Here is a 14,580-nt window from a genome sequence, read left to right on the forward strand (position 1 = left end):
ATCTAAGAGCAAGGATAAAAGTAAGATTAAATGCTGGAGATGTCAAGAATTTGGGCATTTTAAGAAAGACTGTAGAAACAAACCGGTGAAGGGGAAGGAAGCTGAAACTTCGTATAAACGGGAATCAAATGGTGATATGTATGTGGCTGCTGCATGTATGGCTGGATCAGACCAATCAGTTTGGTATGTTGATACTGGTGCGTCGTTCCATATGACACCTCACAAGGAATGGTTTTGTGAGTATGAGACATACAATGGAGGAAACGTTCTGTTAGGAGATGATACTGCTGTGAAGATTATTGGCCGCGGGAAAATCAGGCTGAGGTTGCATGATGGTTCAGTGAGGACGCTCCCTGAAGTGATGCACATCCCTGGTATGAGTAGAAATCTGCTCTCTGTTGGAACAATGGCTGACGCAGGTATAGTATTNTAAGTGCTTATTTTCATTGTGTTGAATCATTAGATAATATTCTATTTGCTAATGTTCTTTGGAATTGGTTGCCCTTTGGTTTTTCCACTTCCTTGCCATAGAATGCTACAGCTACGTACTCTAGATATATGTATATTTTTTTTATGTTTATTGGGACGTAATAAGGTGGTTTTGAAGATATTAAGCCTAATGTTTATGTAAGCCTAGCTTTGCCTTGTTTGCTCGAGTTTGCGCTAGGGCCATGTGTGCTCAATGCATGATCTTTCCACTTTGCATAACTTATATCTCCCGCTTGCTCCGTGTAAAGCTCTCAATATACTTACTTACAGTCTTCTGTCATCCTCGACATTTGCCTTCGGTTAAGCTGATTACTGATTCCCCTTTCAAAAGGAAATGATAGACTTTGTCTTTATTAACCAAAGTTTTCTTAACTCATATTGCATATTAAGAATTTTTTTTTTTAATTATTTCCTGTGTATTGATCCCTTCTTTAGGGATAAGGCCATTACGTCCTTTGAGCATTTGTATTTTATTATTTTTTTCTAATAAAATAAATTCTATCGTTCTGTCAAAGTTTGCCAGAAAAAAGAATATAGAGGTTAAGTTGTATGAACTCAGCCGCATAAGGGTGCAATTAGAAGCATACACGTGTAACTCAAGGGATTAAAAGAATTGGAACCGAGCGAACTGACCGCGAGTATTTAGTGGTGAATAATATGTATACGTAATGAAACTGATTTGGGTACAGAAAAACAAAAGTTCTTGGTTAATCATGTGTGATAATATATTACCACATGAAAAAGATAAGCGCAATTGAGGCTGACAGGATTCAGCGGTCGTGGAATAATGTCGGTGTGAATTATGTCATATTATGTACTGAGCGTCAGTTGTGTAAATGTGCTGTTCAATGAATTATAAGTTTATAACAATAAAGCTGAAAATTGTGGTCAGTATTGTCGCATCTCATATCCTAGGTATACGTACACTGCTCCATCTCTATCAATAATTTACCAACATGAGGACATGGAGCTCCATGTTATTGTTACAACAAAAGATGGAGACTCCAATTATGCTATTGTATTTACATGGATTTCATTTTTTTTATTGAGGGTATTTGATTTCCTGTACTTTAACTAATTTTTTAAAATCCTAAAGTAAAATAATTTACAACCATGAGAACATGGAGCTCCATGTTACTGTTACAGCAAAAGATAGCGACTCCAATTATGCCATTGTATTAACAAGATTTCATCTTTACAACATAAAATTATACCTTCTTAAATTTCTTTAAATTACCATGTAATAATCCCTATATTAAAATTACATAACAATTGACTATTAAGCTAGATTCATCGTCCTGTAAGAATAATCTGGTAATAATAGAGAGAGAAATAATTAGAAATTCAATTGGATAAATGATAAATCTATTTAAGGGCTTTTAAATTTAAACGTACATGGATTTAACGACGTAATGGGGGCTTACGTAACACATTGTGACCACAGCAGTATGATGATAGCATACTCATCACTTTCCGTAATTGGTTTTCTATATTTTATTGACAACACAATGACAAATATATCACTACTTTTATGTTGGTCTGGGTCGCTATCTTTCCTCTGATTTTCTCACTTGAATCATTTCTGGCTTTCTTGTATGTGTTTTTCGTTTTGGTTGTTGTTTGATGAAATATAGGGGGTCGATTTTATTTTATTTTTTTATTTTTTATTTTTTATTTTTTTTACATTTGAGAGTGTCTAAACCAGTTTACAAGTAATTCAATTAGTTTTTTAGAGTCCTAAAGTTAACAGTCAAATAAACTTTTAATGATAATTCCTTATTAGTAATCATAAAGATGCGAACTCAACACTTTTTGGGTAATATATCTAAGAATACTAAGTGAATCGTCAAACTATTTAAAGGTGGTTATAGGGTGAATTTTATCCAGCCTAAAAACCATTAAGTGGGAAAAGTCCCTCAATCGTTGTGAATCACATGGAATTGTTGGCTTGAAGGATCCTAGTGGGCTCAATCAACAAAAATATGCCGTGGTTGCAACGTAGTGATAGTTACTTGCATTACAATTTATCAATTTACTAATGTATATGGCAAAATATTCAACCACGTGTTTTCAAATGGTTGGTGGTCGTAGATTTTGTAACGATGTTTTGAATTTCAAAATCTTTCCATAGAAAAAGTTATTGGTGGTTGTCAATTGCGCACGTCAACCTAAAGGTGTAAAGGACAAAAGCAATTAGCTTTTATTTTTCAAAACAATAATGCTATGGACACCACTGATGCTTTGTATCGAAATATTAAATCGAATGATATATTACTTAAGTCAGATATACCACGTAATATATTAAAAAATATTTCGTGAATGAACAGTCATCCATTCGTTCATTTGAAATGGATGAACGTCCTTACTTATTAGACAGGAGTCCACCTATAAGGATATCCGTTCATAATTTAAATTAAAAAAATTTGATAACAAAAATTATGGATATCCATTCATATATTATAGAAGAGCGTCCCTATTTAATAGATATGGGTTCCTATTAGATGAATGTCTGTCCATTATTTAAATTAAAAAAGAAAAAAATAATGGACTGAGCGTCTCTCTTAGATGGACTCCTATCCATTTCTATCTATTAAATAGGGACTCTGGTCTACAATAGAATCTCCTCTTTCTTGCAATATTCCTTCTATTTTCTTCTTCTAAACTACTATTTCTATTTACTTTCAAGCACAAACACTAAGTAAATAGAAGATCATCACTTGAACTACATACATCAAAACAATCAAAGGTCCACCGTCTGCAATAAAAAAATAAAGTAAAGAAAGGTTACATGCATATGCAGTCAAGGGGTCCACCATATGAAATAAAAAATAATGTAAAGAAACAAGTGTCATGAATATTCCCATACTTTGGTTAAAAGAATGAGATTATTTTTGTTTTCAAATTTTTCTTTTTTTAATTGAAATAATGGACAAGTCGTTCATGATTTTTTTATTAAATTTTTTTAATTTAAACTATGGATGAATGTCCTTATAGGTGGACTCTCGTCCATAGTAAATGAACTTTCATCCATATAGTATGGACGAGAGTCCATTTCAAATGAACTATTATCCAATAAAAATGGACGGCCAACCATATCATTTGCAAAATATTACTTAACGTGTTACGTGATTTGTCTGATTCAGGTGACACATCGTTTGGTTTAATATTTTGGTGCAAAACATCGGTGTCTGTAGCATTATTCTTTTCAAAATTCATTTAATTTAGTAAGTGACGGCACCATGATAAATGAGTTCAATAAATCTTTGACAATGTACAATAATTATAGGAGTTCGCTAACATTTTAGTTTGAAATTCTTTAGTTCGGATAAAACTGAAGAAACGCGATGCACGTTGGGGGTACTGTAGTTTGATTAGATGATTTCCCAAAAAAAAAATTGGTGAGAGCAGCAACTGCCTATAAATACGGTAACTAGTATTGAATTTATACAAGCGAAAGCAGAAGAAACACAGAGAGAGAGAGAGAGAGAGAGAGAGAGAGAGAGAAGAGATACATAGAAATCATGGAAGTGGTTCAAGTGCTTCACATGAACGGAGGAGTAGGAGAAGCAAGTTACGCCAACAATTCTATAGTTCAGGTATATTTATAATATAATACTCATTTTTATTATTTGATCAGAAGAGTTTACATATATAACTGAAGAACAGGTCTCTAACTTCATGCATATTTACCACAAAATTAAGTCAATCAGTTTTATTATACAAATCCCAGAGGCTAAAAAAAAGAGTGCTCATTCACTCAAATATATGTCACATGCATCGATATAACTAGTTTTTCACAAAATATAACGTTGATCGTCTTCTTGGAACAGAAAAAAGTAATATCTATGACAAAACCCATCAGAGAGGAAGCCATAACAAAACTCTACTCAACAAGTTTCCCAACCAAACTAGTTATCGCAGACTTGGGTTGTTCTTCAGGACCAAACACTACGCTCGTGGTATCTGAATTTATCAAAATAGTGAGCAATATCTGCAAAAAGCTGGGCAATCAACCACCAGAATTTCAAGTGTTCTTCAATGACCTTCCAGGGAATGATTTTAACACCATATTCAGGTCTTTGCCAAGAGTTCAAGAAAAACTCAGAAAACAGATGGGCTGTGGTGGTGATCTCTGTTTCTTCACAGGGGTTCCTGGCTCTTTCTATGGCAGGCTTTTCCCTAGCAAGAGTGTCAATATTTTCCACTCTTCATATAGTCTCCAATGGCTATCTAAGGTGATATTGTGGTTTTAAAAAACATTATGTTCATAATTATTAATTTAGAGTGATAAATTTACCGATGAAATTATGTTAACAGGTCCCACAAGGGATAGAGAATAACAAAGGAAACATTTACATGGCTAGTACAAGTCCACCGTGTGTGCTTAAAGCTTATTATCAGCAATTCCAAACAGATTTTTCAGTGTTTTTAAAGTGTCGTTCGGAAGAACTGGTAGCAGGAGGGCGTATGGTTTTAACATTTCTGGGAAGAAGGAGCGACGATCCCTCAAGCAAAGAATGTTGTTACATATGGGAACTTTTGGCTATGGCTCTCAATGAAATGGCATCAGAGGTAAGTACAGAAACAGAAACACGTACCCTTCTTCAAAACCACAAGTTTTTCAAGCAATAATATAGGAGATTTAACTGACTATGCAGGGAATTATAGAAGAAAAGAAAGTGGATTCCTTCAACATTCCGCAATATACACCATCACCAAGTGAAATAAAATGTGAAGCTATGAAAGAAGGATCATTTGGGATTGATCGGATTGAGGTTACGGAAGTAAACTGGAATGCATACAGCAACGAGTTTAACGGAGGTGATGCATTGCAGTTACAGTTACAGGATGGAGGATACAATGTGGCACAATGTATGAGAGCTGTGGCTGAACCTTTGCTTGTTAGTCACTTTGGTGAAGCAATAATTGATGAAGTTTTCAACAAGTACAGTAAAATAGTTGCGGATCGCATGGCTAAAGAGAAGACTGAATTTGTCAATGTCACAATTTCCCTCGCAAAGGCTGGATGATTAATGACAAACTCCTTTACTATGTTTTTAATTAATTGAAAGTGAGCATCATGAAGGATGCTGTCTACGCAATTTAATGTTATAATAAATGTAGTGTGTCTGGTACCATGTGTCTTAGTGTGCAACTACATTTACACGAGTTGTTGCGTCGTTGGTCCCCATTTGTGTGTTGTGTTTAAGGTTGGTAATTAATTAAAAGTCAGTTAATCTTCACTGTTTATTCTTCCATTTTTTTATTTTTTCTCTCATCATAATATATACTATATACTATATAGCAAATATTAAGCTATTGCTAGCTACATGAGCATCTGAAAACTAAGGTAATTCGAATCCGACATACATCATGAATAGCCTAAAATTAAAGAATAATCAAATTAAGTAAGGATTTGTGAATGCGTATCTAAAGTACACTCGAGACAACCTTTTCTTTTAATTTTTTTACTTTTAATAAGAAAGACGTCAGAATTAGATATTAGATATACGAAGCCTTAGACTTAATCATCATTCCTTCTCATCTCAATCAATTATTTCACCAAACATTTCATAAACTTTATTGAGCTTTTCCTTTCAACACTGGCACAAACCCACTTGCACATTTTCACACCCCCACAATGTTTCTTAATTCACAATTCTTCCTAACTTTTCTTCTCTTCCTTTTCTTTTCTGTTCTCCTTTTTTTTTTTTTTTAAATTTTTTTAAGAAGAAAATAATTTGTAAGGAAGAAAGCAACATACAAACCGACCTTAACATTCTAAATGCTCCACAACCCCCAACATATTTCTTTGCATAAATTCAAGTTGTGGAAAGAAAACTTCATAACTCTCCACCATCACTTGTCTAAGTACTCTGCACCAAGTTTGCGCTAGAATTATGTCTCTTAAAAAAAAAAATTAAAGGTAGGAATGTGTTTTAGGCTCATCATCAAGGTAGGTTATAATAGGCTAAATGAAAGAAAAATAAGGTTAAAATGTGTTTATAAACTGCTGAAAGGGTTAACTAAGGATAATTAAATAAATGGTTGGCTTGAAAAGCTTAGTCGGTCAAAAAAATAGTAGCATAAATCATTTCCTAATTAATGTAAATTTTAGGATTTCGCCTCAAGTGGTTATCAAGTAAGTTCTAGAGTTTGTTGAAATCGCAAAAATGTCTTATGAAAAATTTATACATAAAACTTCTCTAAGCATTTAGAATGATCAACAATTCATACCAAAAACCAATAGAGTCTCAAACTAGATGCAATTAATGCTCAAAATCATCTTTAAACCAAGGCAAAAAATAACGGCTTCTACATGTTACATGTTATTGCAATCATAATACTATCATTGACATACAAATTAATCTAAGAAAATAAACAAAATTCCAAACAAAACACAAAAAATTTCCTCATAAATCCATAAATTCCGAAATTTTTGGAAGTTGCAATCATACAACTGAGTCATTCAACCAGACAAAAAAGAAAAGATAGAGTAGTCATTTTACATAAATTTTGTAAAATTTTTGTCTGGTTATATAATATAATTGTATGACTCAGTTGTAAGCAAAATATTATTGTATATATTTTCAATCAAACTGTGATAAAAATATAAGTTGCATCTTTATATGTATCTAGAGTTTTACTGCCGGGTCTTCAATAAACTGCAATCTTGCCAAGTTGTACTATCTCTTAGAAAGGAATTATATAGATTAGTTTTGGATCAAAACTTACATTAAAAGGGAAAAAGGAAATAAGTATATTTTGTTAGAGAAGATTCAAGGATTAAAATGTAATTTCCCAAGATAAAGAAAATTATGAAAAACAAAAAGGAATTTGTTTCAATATCATCACAGCTGCCCGTCAAAATTGAATTTAATAGAATAATACAAGCGAGTTCTCAGAGAATGAAGAATGTTGGAGAAGATACTCTTCTACAAAAGGAAAGTAACAGCATATATGAAGAACTTTCCAGAATCGAAAAAAAATTAGAGAACAAAGCAAAATTGCAGAAGAAGAAGATATTTTCATAAACTGTCCAACTGAATTACAAAACAATACGCGGCATTCTTTTATAGCCTAGATACAAGCATTAAATTCTGAACCAAACTAAGTTTTACATATTGCAATTTAACCCAAGCTACTTGTCAATAGTGACGACCCAGGATTTTTGTCGAGGGAGGGCCTTCGTGGCTCCGCCATTGTTTGTCAAACAACTAGTGAAAAATTTCAAAAATCACAAAACCTTAAGCAAATGAAATAATATAATATCAATAATCTGAAAGAAAATAATGCAACAACACATTTCTTTATCACTTGAATAAATCTATGAGAAGCAAAACTTTGAGCAGATTATGTTGAAAAAAACATTCAATTCACAAGGAAACACAATAAATTTTTTATGTGAAAAAAACCTCTTCAATTAGAGCAAAAGACCACGAGAATCTAATAATCCACTTAAATCCAATATAATTGGAAGAGTTTACAACAATCACAATCCACCAAAAATGTTCTACACAAATTTCTTATTTATCTTTTTTTTTTCTTTTAATATTATTATTATTATTATTATTATTATTTTTGCTTTCAAAGATTATAATATAAATTTTTATAACTTTGATCAAGCCTAGTCTAAGCTAAAGTTAACTAAAATTTAAATTAAGTCAACGTTGCCTTGACTTTTAATATGAATTAATATAAAAAAAAGGAATTTTTCTTAGTATAAACATAGATAATAACTCAAACATCTTTAATAATTTTAAGCAGCTAAACGGTAACGTTTGAAATGTAGAAAAGTGGTGAGTGAAAGGTGAAGAATAACATTCAGTAAAATATAGTTAAAGTTTGATTTGAAAAAGCAAGAAAATTATTAAACACAAAATACAAAATAAACTGACAAGATCTATGTCTTTTTTTTATCAAATTAGAATAAAAAACCTCTAAAAAATAATCATAATGTAACCCTAAAATAAATTAAAATGAAATGAGTAATACATATATCTAAAATTAAGGAAATAGAAAATAAAACTAATTACGACGCCTTAATGAATGAAAGCTTCAATAATTTGGGCCTTTAAAAGTTTTAACAACGAATAAAACGAATTGTAACAATTGTTGTATGGGGTTTATATAAACAATTTTTTTTAAAGTGTGAGGGTAGGCCCAAGGGGCTGGGTCCGGCCCTGCTTATCAATATTGCAACTTAACAGCTTGAAGGATAGAGGAATGGGCGTTCCTTAATGTGGAACAGGCGTTCCATGATGAACAGTCTTGAGGAACAGGAATACAGGATTGTTTCGTATGGAACAACTTACTTGGAGTTTAGCACAGATTGGGCAAAGTGTGTAACGACTTGAGGAACGAGGTTGTTCCTTATAGAACGACTTGCCTGAAGTTTTGCTCAGATTGGGAAGAGTGTGTAACGGCTTAAGGAACGAGGTTGTTCCGTATGGAAAGCTTGCTTGGAGTTTTGCTCAGATTAGGCAAAGTGTGAGGTACGAGATCGTTCCATATGGAACAACTTGCCTGGATAGATGAACGGACATTCCATGATGAACAGTGTTGAATTCTTTTCAACATTTCCCCTCAAACTGGACAACTTAATACTTCAATAACTCTGGCGAATTCTTCTCCACAATATATAAGTTTGGATAAAAATGAATGAACCACAAGCAACAAATAAATGTGAAGTTCACAATTCAATTGAAAATAATAAAAAACTAAAACCATACATGTGGAGGATAATCATGTCAAGGGAACAGGGTCATAATCATAAAGGATAACAGTCTGTAATTATAATTAAGTAGGACATAGCTTCCTTATTAGTATTTGTACACTTTTTACTACTTGTCAATACACATTTGATTATCCTTAACACCGTTTGAAAACATCATATTAATTAGCGGAATTCATCCATTTTGATTGAAACCAGTTAACTCATCATTAGGAAAAAATTAACAAAAATAAAGAAAGAAAGAAAAATTATCTCTGTATCTGCTGTCTGTACTGCAGGAAACAATAGCTAGAACTGCAAAACTTTGTTCTTCTTATTTGTATTTCTTCCGAAATCTTATTTAAAATTTAGGATTACTTCCAAAACAAGATTACAAATTTACATAAACATTCCATTTCTAAACAGAAATGGAGTTATTCCCATAATATAAGCTCAAACTGGCAACAGAATTACATAATAAAAAGTTCACTTATCCAATGCACTTTAGTTTTACTTATATATGTTATGTTAACGTGATGGGCAGTTTGCTTCTTCGTTATGGAGACAACTATATTGATGAATTTGGTCTTCTCCAAAGCGAGATGCTCAGCCACATGTTTTGCGTACCTAGCGAACAAAGTGTCTGTCACACCCTCTCCAAAATGACTAGCAAGAATGGGTTCTGTAGCAGCTCTAATGCAACTTGCAACACTTTTTCCACTTTTCTTCTTGTTGAAAACAAATTTTTTGTTGTCTACATCGTCATTGGGATCCCAATTCACCTCAAAAATTTCTATCTTCTCAAGATTGAAGGATCCCTGATTTTCAACAATCTCTCTTACTTCCTCTGCATATGGTGTATAAAGTGGCAAATTGAATGAATCCAATCCCGACTCTTCAACCAGCCCCTAAAGAAACATATATCATCAGCAGTGTTGAGATCATTTCATAAATTTACTTACTGATTGAATTTGAGTATAAAAATAATAGTTAACCTCATCAACCAATTCAAGAATGGATTTTGTTAGCAGCTCCCAAAGGTAACAGCAGTCTTTGCTACAGGGATCTGCGACACTCCTTCCAAAGAAAGTGAGAAGCATACGTCCTCCACAAATAATTTCTTCAGACCTTAAGCTTAGAAATAGTGAGAAATCCTTCTGGAATTGTTCCAAGTAAGCTTTATACACGCTAGGAGGGCTTGACTTTGCCATGTATATATTCCCTTTGTTGTTCTCGAGATTTTCCGGAACCTAATCAATTTAATTAAAATTAGTTAGGGGATAAAAATTGAAAATGAGTAAGGTTTTAGGGTCAATTAGCTGGATGGATCAGGAGGCCATCATGGGAAAAAGTTACAGCCTTACAGGGAAGTGGGCCTGTGTGTCTTGAATAATCTCACGTGTGCATGATATGTCTACTTTTACTTTCATGATAGATATATGTAATGAGATTTTATAGATAATGACATTATATGTATGAGAGTCTCAGCTAAAGAGTTATTAAAAAATGGGCAAAGGGGTCAAACATGCTTTTAACAGATAAATAAAAGATGTTAACCTTAGAGAGCCAGTGAACACTGTAGGAAGAATGCACAAAATGTAAAGTGGCGGTTGGGAAGAGCCTATCATAAAAGGAACCAAGCAATCCTGAAATGAAACAAGCTCCAAAATTGTCTGACTTCTCCCTCTTGAGAGTCTCGTAGAAAGCAGGAATAGACTTAAAGATGCTGTTGAAGTCATTTTCTGGGAGATCATTGAGAAACACTTGAAACTCAGGTGATTTACGGTTGACTTGGTGGCATATTCCTTGAATGATGTCTATGATTTCGGATACGACCAAAAGGGTATTAGGTCCTGATGAGCATCCTAAATCTGCAACTTTAAAACAAGTTGGGGAAGAGGAGCTGAACATATCTTTGATAGTTTCTTCCAGGAATGGCCTCACCTTCAATATCACTGTTTTCTGATATTCATTTTAACATAAAATTGAGAAACAAAATCATTGTAAAAAATAATTTAATTAGTGATAATTAATTGATGAAAGAAAAATAAAAAGACCTGTAGGAGAGAGTTTTTGGCGTAGCTAGTTTCTCCATCTCCTGCATTCATATGAGGAATTTTTACTGCAGCCATTGCGCTTCTATATCAAATGTAATGTGCTAGGCTAATATGGCTACTCATACTCATGCCTTACACTCCTTTTAAACAGAAAAAATGGATATCCAAGACCACATGAAAGGGGTCATATTTTTCTCGTGAAGTTGGACTTGTGGTGACAAATTTAGCCATACAAGCGTGTTGTATTTGTACATCCGTAAAGCTTTTTTACTCCGTTTCCTTTTCTTTGTTTTTCTAATTTCCAATGAATTGCAGTTGTCATCTCACTTTAGAATATAAAATATTAATATTTGTTTTAAAAGTAATGCTATAGCCATCGGAAGTAGTACATCGAATTTGTGTACCGAATAACGTGACATAATTCTGACCGTTTATTAATATTAAGTTATATTAATAAACGGTCAGGATTTCACCACGTTATTCGGTGCATTACTCCCGGTGTCTCTATTATTTTCCTAGTTTTAATGCATTTAATGAGAAATCAATATAAAATGTTAGAGAATCTCGAATAAAGAGTACTTTTTATATAAATAAATAGCATTTTCATTGATTTTTAAATATAAAGAACAAAATTTTTATTCAAATCTAATAGATTTTTTAAATTTTAGGAGAGGGGATATATTTTTTCAAGAAAGAAACTTAATAGGAGAGATAAATCATAAATAAAATGTATAAAAACTTACAATTTATTATTTAAAATTAAGATAGAGAGTGAAATTTAACTCTATAAATGTGGAGAGTCAAATTCACTCTTTAATTTATATTTAAAGAATAAAGAATCTGTTAAACTCTTTTTTCTATAGATAAACTTTTTATAATAAAGAGTTTTAATTATATAAAGAGTAATTTTAAATCTATGAAAATACCAAGTTAATTTTAATTTTGTACACCGCAATCAAGCATGATAAATCAGGAGGGGTGATAGGTAGCCTGCTGCGAACGGAGGTTCTCACGCGCGCCACGTCAATTCAAATGTGAACACAGATTAAGATTGGTGTTGTCTGGCAAATATTGAACGTTACGGTCCACTTCTAAAGTGCTCGTGTAATACGAACTTTAATATATACCATTCACTAGGTAATGCTCGAGAATACTGGAAGTAAAATTCTAACTGATAAATGAAAGAAATGTGTTATTGTGTTTATAATTGGAAATTTCCTTTTTGGTTCAATATTAAAAAATGGTAGACTCATGATACTCCCTTTAATTAGGTGACAATTCTTTTTCTACAAGGAAAATTTACTCATGTTATCGAGATTTAAATAACTGGTTGATAGACCTGGCAAAACGGGTATGGACCCGCGGGTCGGCCCGTACCCAGGAAAAAAATATAGGGTACGGGTCTAATAAATTGTACCCATTTTTTTGGACCCGTACCCGGCCCAACCCGTATAACTGACGGGTTAAAAGGGTGAACCCGCGGGTACCCGCGGGTACCCGTTTTTGCAAAATATAAAAATTGACCTGCCCACTGCCCAGCCCTAATTCTTGACTCTTCTATCCCGCGCTAGCGCTACGCCTCTCCTGAGTCTCCTCTCATCAGTCATCTCTCTCGCATCTCAATCTTCAACATAAGCCTTTCAATCTCTGATCAGTCAACTGAGTATCTCCCTCTTTGCCATCTTCTTCGTACCTCAGTAGCTCAGCTCCCTCTTCGATTAATCGTCACTCATCAGTACGGCAGTCACCTGATTCATTCATCCAGTCCGTCGCCGGTCGCCCTCACTCATCATCGTCGGCTAGTCATCTTTTGTCTCTCAACTCCCTCTTCGATTAATCATCAGTCATCAGTACGTTTCTACACATTTGAAATGTATTTTGCCTTGGTTTGGTTTGGTTTGGTTTTTCTTTGAGTGGCTTTGTGTTTGTGTTGTCTGTTAATCATATTATAATGGTGATTAGAATAGAGTGATGATGACATTGCTAATGAGGTTAATTAATTTAAGCACATGAAAAAGAATTGGTTAGAGCTCACTTAGATCCGTGGATGTCTTTTGATATCGCTTTCAATGTGTTATTTAATCTTCTGGGTACGGCTAGTAATAGCAAGTAAGATGCAAGAGCACCGATATTGTACAAATTTCTTGAGTCTGTTTTAGAGAATTGATTAGTGAAACATTTAGTTGGAAATCAATAAGTTTTTGCAGTCATTTGCCTTTTCATGGCATCCTAAACGGCATGTATGTTTAATTGTTTATAGTATTTACAGTTTTACAGTAGTTGGTATGTAGTTGAAGATGACACGTTGAAGAAGAATTGGGTTGTTTTGGTAGCATTGTCTCATTTGTGATATTCAATATGATGATAATTTACTAGCAATTTGGGAGCATCGATCTTACTAGATGGTATTGCAGTAGTCGTCTGCATTGCATGACTACACCAAAAAGATTTGCATTATGATTCTATTAGATTTTCTAACAATTAATTAAACTTACATTTCATGGTCTAACAATTGCAGTAGAATCTGGGTAATATAACATAATGAAACTGCCGATGAATTGATGCTGACAATAGCTTATAAAAATATAAACATCAACTGGATTATGCAATAATATGAAGGTATAAATTAAATTCTTCCATTGCATAAATGATTTTATGTGCCAGTATATTTAATAAAAAAAATGGAACAATTTTGGTGGGCTCTAATTCTATAGAATAAGAAATAGCACAGAAAACTCTTTTGCCATCTAATATGGAAGAAGGTTATGTGAAGAGTGGTGAGTGGAAGCATTAATATTTGATACCTGCTCCTGTAAGGCTGTAACGAAGGCCCAGTTTCAGTTCTACTTAATATTTGCAGAAATGTGGCCAACCACAGACCTAATCGGATTCTGGGCTGTCAAAATTCTCATTCAACTCATATTCAAATAAATCAAACCAAAAATTTATATGCATTTCTAAATAATTGCTTTATTTTTGTTAAACTAATCAATTATAAGTGAAATGGGAGAACATAGAAAAATCAAGATGTATATTCTCTTATTTAAATTAGAGAACAACAAAACAGATCATACAGAAATTTCAAAGTTCCTAAGAAGTATATGGGTCTTATTATTAACAAACCCAAACCGAGAAAATATACCCAGGTCCAAATTTACATGACTAAATTTTAATTGTAAATAAAAAATATTTGTTTATGGATAATTAGAGGCATATGAGCAACCAAAAAATTAGTGATGGAGAGGGAGGATAAGTTCGTTTAGTAGATATATAGTTAATCCATTATCAATTAATATATAGTTAATCATCAATTGAAAGTTT

The 14,580-nt window shown here is 33.0% G+C and overlaps 2 protein-coding genes across 2 annotated transcripts; one reads left to right on the forward strand and one right to left on the reverse strand.

Moving 5' to 3' along the window:
- Nucleotides 1-3,946: 3,946 nt before the first annotated feature.
- On the forward strand, nt 3,947-5,733 carry LOC116111874 (salicylate carboxymethyltransferase-like). Its single transcript, XM_031398038.1, has 4 exons — nt 3,947-4,085; nt 4,320-4,724; nt 4,807-5,061; nt 5,148-5,733. Exons 1-4 carry the CDS (start codon nt 4,011-4,013, stop codon nt 5,517-5,519), a joined length of 1,107 nt encoding a protein of 368 aa, XP_031253898.1. The 5' UTR covers nt 3,947-4,010; the 3' UTR covers nt 5,520-5,733.
- A 3,923-nt stretch (nt 5,734-9,656) lies between these two features.
- On the reverse strand, nt 9,657-11,389 carry LOC116111873 (benzoate carboxyl methyltransferase-like). Its single transcript, XM_031398037.1, has 4 exons — nt 11,260-11,389; nt 10,760-11,164; nt 10,198-10,452; nt 9,657-10,110 (listed from the first exon to the last, which is right to left on the reverse strand). The coding sequence occupies exons 1-4, from the start codon at nt 11,332-11,334 to the stop codon at nt 9,673-9,675; spliced, it is 1,173 nt and encodes a 390-aa protein (XP_031253897.1). The 5' UTR covers nt 11,335-11,389; the 3' UTR covers nt 9,657-9,672.
- Nucleotides 11,390-14,580: the final 3,191 nt, after the last annotated feature.

The sequence above is a fragment of the Pistacia vera genome, unplaced genomic scaffold (assembly GCF_008641045.1).
Source record: "Pistacia vera cultivar Batoury unplaced genomic scaffold, PisVer_v2 Contig652, whole genome shotgun sequence".
In the NCBI taxonomy this organism is placed as follows: Eukaryota; Viridiplantae; Streptophyta; class Magnoliopsida; order Sapindales; family Anacardiaceae; genus Pistacia; species Pistacia vera.